Source organism: Oryctolagus cuniculus, chromosome 1 (genome assembly GCF_051225735.1).
Source record: "Oryctolagus cuniculus isolate XC-2025 breed Fujian yellow rabbit chromosome 1, ASM5122573v1, whole genome shotgun sequence".
Lineage (NCBI taxonomy): Eukaryota > Metazoa > Chordata > Mammalia > Lagomorpha > Leporidae > Oryctolagus > Oryctolagus cuniculus.
Window position 1 is genome coordinate 231,425,166 of NC_142867.1, and position 7,979 is coordinate 231,433,144.

The 7,979-nt window shown below is 68.4% G+C and overlaps 2 protein-coding genes across 5 annotated transcripts; one reads left to right on the forward strand and one right to left on the reverse strand.

Annotated features, from left to right (window-relative positions):
- CFAP157 (cilia and flagella associated protein 157) lies at positions 1-5,850 on the forward strand. Of its 3 annotated transcripts, none has more exons than XM_089320378.1 (9): positions 1-208; positions 1,786-2,057; positions 2,578-2,731; positions 3,017-3,284; positions 3,523-3,653; positions 3,776-3,926; positions 4,262-4,428; positions 4,645-4,831; positions 5,713-5,850. In XM_089320378.1, the coding sequence occupies exons 1-9, from the start codon at positions 36-38 to the stop codon at positions 5,782-5,784; spliced, it is 1,575 nt and encodes a 524-aa protein (XP_089176504.1). In that variant the 5' UTR covers positions 1-35; the 3' UTR covers positions 5,785-5,850. The 3 variants fall into 3 exon arrangements, with proteins under 3 accessions (XP_089176504.1, XP_089176507.1, XP_089176509.1); XM_089320381.1 differs by having other exon boundaries at positions 4,307-4,428; XM_089320383.1 differs by lacking the exons at positions 4,645-4,831; positions 5,713-5,850 and having other exon boundaries at positions 4,163-4,282.
- Positions 5,080-7,527, reverse strand: PTRH1 (peptidyl-tRNA hydrolase 1 homolog). 2 transcript variants are annotated; one of them, XM_002720469.6, is made up of 5 exons: positions 7,389-7,527; positions 6,930-7,149; positions 6,704-6,803; positions 6,222-6,267; positions 5,080-6,134 (listed from the first exon to the last, which is right to left on the reverse strand). In XM_002720469.6, exons 1-5 carry the CDS (start codon positions 7,494-7,496, stop codon positions 5,952-5,954), a joined length of 657 nt encoding a protein of 218 aa, XP_002720515.3. In that variant the 5' UTR covers positions 7,497-7,527; the 3' UTR covers positions 5,080-5,951. The 2 variants fall into 2 exon arrangements, with proteins under 2 accessions (XP_002720515.3, XP_089176520.1); XM_089320394.1 differs by having other exon boundaries at positions 6,704-6,840.
- Between the last annotated feature and the right edge of the window lie 452 nt (positions 7,528-7,979).

Sequence of the window (7,979 nt, forward strand, 5' to 3'; positions counted from 1 at the left end):
TTAAAGGGGCCTTGGAGCAGTGGGCGCCATCAGCCATGGCTCCCAAAAAGAAGGCTAGCAGGGTGGGCAAGGAGCCCGAGGTCAAGAAGAAGAAAGGGGGCAGGAAGGATCTCCCCGTGACCCTCAAGCCCACGGAGATGCCTCTGTCCGAGGAGACGCGGGAGTTCTTCCTCATCCAGATCCGAGACTTGGAGGACAGGCTGGCCCGGTGGGTGGGCGCGCAGCGGGCTCGCAGTGCTGCTGGGTGGGCCGGGGCCCTGGACGGGTGTCCAGGTCTCCCGCGGGATGCACAGACCCCATCCCCACCCCAGCCCCAGTGTCCTTTTAGGTAACAGTGGGAAGCCGCGCGATTTGGCAGGTGCACAGATTTCCCGGCCCCTTCTGGGCTCCCGGAGCGCTGCGACCCCAACGCTGAGTCCCACCCAGATCAGCCGCACTCTTGCCCTCTATGGAAGGGCAGTCTAGTCTAGTGGGTGGCATGGCCGGGGATGGCAGCCGCCTGGCCAGGGGTGGGCTCCACGGTCCTCCTGGCCCCCCGAGAGGGGCTGCTGCCTGCACCCCTCTGAGTCACCCAGCTGCTGAGCCCTTGGTCCCCCCACCTGGAAATGAGGCTGGTTCTCTCCCCGCACCGGGACATTCCATCCTCGGGCTGGCACCCGGTGTGATGAGGACACGGGGCGGGGGTGCCTCGAACCCTGCGTCTGGGGATATGTCCACTTGCCCGTCTTCCTAAAGCTTCGTGTATGTATGTATTTGAAAGGCTGAGGGACAGAGACACAGAGCTCTCTCATCCACTGGTTCACTCCCCAAATGCCCGCAACAGCCAGGGCTGGGCCAGGCCAAACCAGGGAGCCAGGAACTCCATCCGGGTCTCCTACATGGGTGGCGGGGACCCCAATAACCTGAGCCGTCACCACGTTAGCAGGAAGCTGGAATCAGGCATTCCTACAGAGGACGCGGACGGCTCCACCCAGTACCTGCCCCTTGCCCGTGGTTCTCACTGTTCTGGTTTCCCAGCTACGAGCCATCAGTCCCCATGTGAGAGTGGCATTTAAGGCCACAGGCGGGCAGTGGCTCTTCCCAGGTGGTCCCTGCTGCGGGGGCAGCTGGTGTTGGGTTCTCTGTGTGCAGCTGGCGGGCCCTGGGCGGATGCTCACCACCTTTATAGCAACAGCCCGAGAGAGGCGCTGTGCCATCCCCACTGCCTGGACGGGGTGGGGGAGGGAGGGACTGAGGCTCAGAGGAGGCGGCGCCCCCACCCCCGCCAGGAAGCTGAGGTACTGAGGCGGGAGCCCTGGCCCCCTGAGCCCCAGGTCCAGGCTGCTTCCTCGCTCCACAAAGCCCCACGTGGTCCACACCCCCTTAGTGCCATGCCAAAGATGGGGGCTGAATAAGCGAAGTAAAACCATTTGCAGGAGGGCCTCGGTTATTCTTCCGGAAACCTGGAAGTCGCTTGCAATGCTCTTAAAATCCAAACTGAGGCAGCAGATGGAGCGGGTTGAGGAGGAGCTGTGGGGTGCTGCCTGCTCACCAGCCCTCAGACGCGGAGGGGAGGGACATTGTCACGCGCTGTCACCAAAGAGAGGGCCAACGGGGGTCCGAGCCGGCAGCACCAGGCTTCCTCAATGGACAAGGGTGGGGGACGGTGACAGGTGCATGGGGGGGGGGGTAGAGATGCAGAGCTGGCGGTGGCGGCGGCGGGCCTGTGGCCAAGAGCCTCGGCTCAGGGTCACGCTGAGTCCAAGTTCTGGCCTCCGCCCGGACCTCTGCCCCGTCCTGGCCCAGGTACCAGCGGAAGTGGGACGAGCTGGCCGCGCAGGACAAGCTGCTGCGCCAGGAGCTGGAGCAGCTGGCCAACAGCAAGAAGGAGATCGTGGCCTTCCTCAAGCGCACGCTCGGCCAGCGCATGGACGAGATCGCGGACCTGAACGAGCAGCTGCAGAGCCTGCAGCTGGCCAAGGAGCTGGAGAAAGACGCCTTTGAGGCGCAGCTGGCCCAGGTGCGGCACGAGTTCCAGGAGACCAAGGACCAGCTCACGTCGGAGAACATCGCCCTCGGTGAGCAGGGCCCCGACTGCACCTGTGGCCCGGCGCCGCTCGCCCACCCTCACTTTTCTCGCGTGGAACACGGGCACGGTGTCTCGGGCTGGGTCGCGCACGTATGGTCCCCGCAACCCAGCGAGGCGGGAAGCGTCGTCACCCCGTCCCCCGTTTGTAGATGAGACAGCACCTTCAGAAGGTCAAGTGCCTTGCCCAAGGTCGCCCAGCCGGAATGGATTCTGGTCGGGCCCAGAGAAGGAGCTGAAATTCAGTGGCTGCTGTTGCTGTCCCCTTTGAGAGACAGGAGGCGGCGGAACCCGAACCCGGCCTTGCGAGCTTGGAGGGGACGCGGAGGCCATTCCAGCTGAAGGCGGCAGGGGCAGACAGGGCCCAGGGGCGTGGCAGGGGCAGGCCCAGCGCGCCAGAGCCGCCCTGAAGCAGGCAGCTGGCTAGGGGACTACAGGAGGAAGGGACGGAGACCCCGGGGGCGTCCACGAGGCGGCCCTCATCAGGCCTCCCGCCCTGGGGCTGTCGGCAGGGGGCAAGCTGGCAGCCCTGGAGGAGTTCCGGCTGCAGAAGGAGGAGCTCACGGAGAGGTTCACGCTGCTGGAGGACCAGCTGCAGCGGCAGGAGACCGAGTACAGGGACTACATGTACAGACTGGAGAAGAAGTCGGTGCTGGACAAGGACAGGTCGGTGCCGCCGGCCCCCAGCCCGCTGCTCCCGCCCGGGGAGGGAGTGCGTGACCAGCGCCCGGTCCCAGTCCTCACGCTGCTGCCAGCAGAGTCCCGGGGGGGGGGGGGTCCTTTTGCCATTTGGTGGGGGGTGTCGGGGGGAAGTACTCTATTGATTGAACAGTGATGCAAGGGGCTGGCGGGGCTGCGGGGAGAGGTTCCCTGCCCCGGCGAGCCCACAGGTGTCTCCCACCCGTCCCCGGCCGCCGCCTGAGCCCGCGCCCCGGCCCCCAACCTGCGCAGACTGCAGAAGGAGATCATCCAGCGCGTGAACCTGGTGGCCAGCGAGTTCCGCAAGACAGCCAGCAAGCAGATGTGGGAGACCACCAAGCGGGCCATCCTGGAGAACAACAGCGTGACCTTGCAGCTGGCCAGGGTGTCCCGGCAGGGCCTGCAGCTCCAGCGCGAGAACGACCAGCTCCACGGCAGCCGGGCCGAGCTGTGCCAGCAGCTGCAGCTGCTGCAGGGCAGCCAGGAGATCATGGCCAGGCACAGCCGGGGCCACCAGAAGGTGCGCCTGGCGCCCTGCGAGCGCACCGCACCCAGCCCTGGGCGGGGGGGACCCACCGGGAGGCGGCCGTGCGGGCGGGAGCCTCCTCCTGGGAGCGTTGTCCTCACCCCCTTCAAAGCCCCTGTGGGTTGGTGAGCCCGCCCCTGGGGGCCTTGGGGCTCAGCCCAGCGGCCAGCGGGGGCCGGAGCTGGCTGAGAGCCCACCGTGGCCCAGCACGGCCCCCCGCCCGCCCCTGTAGATCATCCTCATGCTGACTGACAAGTGCCGCAGACAGCAGGGCGACGCGGCGGAGGCCGGGCGGCTGCGGCTCCTGCTGAACCAGCTGGAGCAGGACTTCGTGCAGCTGCAGACGGACGACCAGGCACTGAGGTGCGCCCGCCGGCCCGCAGAGGGCGCCAGCCTCCGGCATCCCCCGCTCCGGGGCCGGAGAGACCCGAGGGGGGCGTGGCCTAGGTGCTGGCAGCTGCTGACCCCTCCCACCCGGGGCCCAGGGCCCAGAAGGAGCAGCTGGACCTGCAGCTGGAGCGGCAGAAGGGGGAGGTGCGGCGGCTACAGCAGGAGCTGACCGAGGAGCAGGAGCTGCGGGCCAGGCTGGAGATGACCCTGGCCCGGGCCACTGCCTTCCTGCGGGACATTCTGCAGGTACGCGGGAAGCCGGGGGCGGGACGGAAGCAGCTGAGATCGGGCCCCCGGGGGGACGGGGCTGCGGCCAGGCCCAGGTGCCCCCCCACCCAGGGACTCCTGACCAATCTGTCTTCTGACTCTGGACCGCAAAGGTCCCTGTGAAGTCAAAGGCACTGGGTTCCTTCCTTCGAGGTCTGGAAAGCCTTGGGCCTCAGTCTTCCAAAACAGAAAATGGGTATATCCTGCCCGATCAGGGGATTCTCAGCCAACAGGCACTGAGGACGGAGTGTCCCCGAGGTGGGTGAGTCTCGGGGCCAGCGCGGGCCTGATGCCACCCCCGGCCCCACCGGCAGATGCGAGCAGAGGGGGACGACGGCGACTTTGACGTGGTGTTCCAGCTGCAGCGCAAGGAGATGCTGCGCCAGTTGCTGGCCCTGCTCAGCGCCGCCGCCGTCCGCACGGCCCAGGTGCCTGCCTGCCGCCGCCAGGAGGCCCAGCCCCTCGGCGCGCAGCCGGGGAGGTGAGTGGGCGGGGGGCTGTCCAGGAGGCCCAGCCCCTCGGCGCGCAGCCGGGGAGGTGAGTGGGCGGGGGGCTGTCCAGGAGGCCCAGCCCCTCGACGCACAGCCGGGGAGGTGAGTGGGCGGCCCCTTTGGGGGTGGGGGGGACCTGTCCTCAGCGCACCTCCGGCCACACCCGGCTCGGCCGGCTGACTCCCCGGCTGCCCGTCTCCCCGCAGCCGGCCTGGCACCCAGGCACCCAGGGCACGCGCCCTGCTGCAGCAGCTGTCCGGCATCACGGCCTACCAGCCGGGGGACCTGGGTCTGGTTCCTCGCCGGTTCCACGTCCCCCCCAACCCTCAGGACCTCAGGCTGCTCTCCTACGTCACCCGCGTGGGCAAAGTCCGTGCGCACAGCAGCCCCGAGGTGAGTGCCCAGACCCAGTCTAGCGCAAGCTGGGGCTCTGCTGGGTAGCTGTGTGGCCTAGAGGCTGGGGCTGGGGCTGGCCCGGCCCTGTCTGTGAAGTGGGCAGAAGAGAGGTGTGGCAGTGCCGGGGGAGACTGAGGCAACCCCTGCGCCCCCTGGAGGGGCCTGCTGGACCCTGCTGGCCCGGGCTCCATCAAGTCGCGTCACCTTCCAACCAGCCATGTCTCTTCTAGTGAACCAAGAATCACTTTTTATTTTTTTAACATTTTTTTTTATTTGACAGGCAGAGTTAGACAGTGAGAGAGACAGAGAGAAAGGTCTTCCTTTTCCATTGGTTCACCCCCCAAATGGCCGTCCGTTCCGAAGCCAGGAGCCAGGTGCTTCTCCTGGTCTCCCATGCGGGTGCAGGGCCCAAGCACTTGGGCCATCCTCCACTGCCCTCCTGGGCCACAGCAGAGAGCTGGACTGGAAGAGGAGCAGCCGGGACTAGAGCCCGGTGCCCACATGGGATGCCGGCGCCACAGGCGGAGGATTAGCCAAGTGAGCCACGGCGCCAGCCCCCAAGAATTGCTTTTTAAAAAGGTACTTACTTAATTGAAAGGCAGAGAGACACAGAGACAGACATCAGAGAGCCCAGGCAGCCAGGGCCGGACCGGGCCGGACCGGGCCAGATCCTGGAGCCAGGGGCCGGGCTGGCCTGGGTCTCCTGAGTGGGAGCCATTGCCTGCAGCGCTCCCTGCTGGCGCATGCGCAGGAAGCAGAGCTGGGACTGGGACCCAGGCACTCGGATGTGGGACGTGAGCGTCCCAAGCAGCGTGCTCCCCGCTCGGCCACGTGCCCACCCCGTCTTTAATCTAAAGCAGGCGTCTTTACCCTTGCAGATCCACACTGCCAGTATCCTAAAAAGGCTCAAGAAGTTTAGCCTCCCCGAAGTTTTCCTGCACCCCAAGTAGGCTGCCGAGAGGACCGACGTCGGGCCTGGGACGCCACCTCGGGCCCCGTTCGTCTCTGGGAAAGTTGTATAAAAGCGGCAGCACAGCAGGCCTGGCGGCTCTGTGGCCGGGGCTGGGGCGTGGGCGCCGGGCAGGGCAGGGCCGGGCCGGCCGCTGTGGCTGTGGCGTCACGGGCCGACGGCGGGCCCCTGGCTCCGCTCTCGGATGTGGTCCAGGAGCAGGTCAGTGGCCCGGTCCAGCAGCAGAGGGAGCAGCTCCTGCTCGGCCGGGGAGAACCTGCCCAGCACGTGGGCCTGCACGGCGTCGGCGGTCGCGGGGCGCCCGATGCCCACCCGCAGCCTTGGCATGGCCTGTCAGGGAGCCGGGGGTGAGGCGCACTGGGGACCCCACACAGCCACCCCACTCCCGATACAGCACACGGGGCGGGGGGGACTCACACTGGAGTTGAGGCAGCTGATGCAGGAGCGGACTCCATTATGGCCCCTTCAAGGAACATGGGGGGGCAGTGAGTGACCGGTCACCACCCTGCTGGGCTGCCCCCCACCCGCACCCCAGGCCGGGCTCCCAGGGGCCACCTCCTGTACTGGGACATGGTGGGGGCAGTGAGTGTCCTGTCACCACCCTGCCGGGCTGCCCCCACCCACACCCCAGGCCGGGCTCCCAGGGGCCACCTCCTGTACCGGGACATGGCGGGGTCAGTGAGTGTCCTGTCACCACCCTGCTGGGCTGCCCCCCACCCCCACCCCAGGCCGGGCTCCCAGGGGCCACCTCCTGTACCGGGACATGGGGGGGCGGTGAGTGTCCTGTCACCACCCTGCCGGGCTGCCCCCCACCCGCACCCCCGGCCGGGCTCCCAGGGGCCACCCCCTGAACCGGGACGCCCGCGTCCCTACCCAACCCTGGGCAGCCCCGGTCTCACCTGGCACTGCCGCCCAGCTTGAGGGCCAGTTTCCCCAGAGGCTTGTCCAGCTCATCGTGCACCAGGTAGACCGCGTCGGCGGTGAGCCCGAACAACTCGGCTTGGCACGGGAAGACGGTGGCCTCGTTAATGCCCATCTGCCCAGGGGGGCCGCAGTTCAGCCCACGTAACGCACGTTAGAACCCGAGGCCCTCCCGGCCCCCCGCCCCGGGCGCCCGCCACTCACCGGCCCGGGCCACGCTGCGCCCGTTGCTGTTCATGAGCCGCCGAGGCCGCAGCAGCACCAGCTGGGCGTCCCCGAGCGGCGCCAGGGCGAGGTCGGCGGCGCAGCGCGGGTCGCGCGCCCAGCTCTCCGCCACACCCAGCCGCCGCGCCAGCTGCCCCAGCACCGCCATGCCCACGCTGTGCCGCGTCCCGGGCAGGCCGGGGTTGCCCAGGCCAGCCACCTGTGGGCGGCACGGGGAAACTGAGGCCCACGACGCTGGCCTTGCCGACCGCGCAGGGGAGGGGAGACGGAGACCAGGGCTGGAGAGGGCCCGGACAGCCCCGGAGACCGGGGAGCCTGACAGCATCGGACCCGCTTTCTAGATAGGAAAACCGAGCGGGCAATTGGGGGAAATTGCCTGGGAACAATGGCAGCACTGGGGCCAGGGCCCGCCAGCCCCTCCATCGCCGCGCTACTCACCAGCCACCGCTTCCCCGGGGGCCGGGGCTCCAAGACGCACCGGCTCATGGCCAGGCTCATGGCCCGGCTCTGCCCCAGCCAGGAGCGTAAGAGGCCGGGCGGCGCCATGCCGCCCCTATTCACGCCGGACCCCGGCCCTGACGTCATTCCGCCTGTGGCCAATCGCGTCGCCGCCTGTCCAGAGACGCCCAATCAGGGCCAGGCTGCGCGGCCGCCGCGCCTCAGAAAGGCGGAAGAGGCGGGGCGGGGCCGTGTCGGGCGCCCCCGCGCGCTTGGGGGCGCGGCGTGGCCGGGGCCTGTGGGGTTGCCCGAGGCAGTCTCGGAGCCCTCGCTTGACCCTCGCCGTGGGAGGTGGGAGCCTTGTCATTCCCCTCGCGTGGCCCCGCCTGGCTGCGGGAGCCCTGCGAGCTCCTTCCCGGCTGTAGGCCTCAACCTTTCTAGCTAATAAAAGTTTCCTGAGGGTCCGCGGGTCCTGGGGGCGGGGCCTTGGGCCCTGGGGCGGGGCCTGTGAGCGTCCTGGAGGCGGTGCCTAGCAACTCTGGGGCGGGGCCTGTGAGCGTCCCGGAGACGGTGCCTAGCAACGCAGGGGGC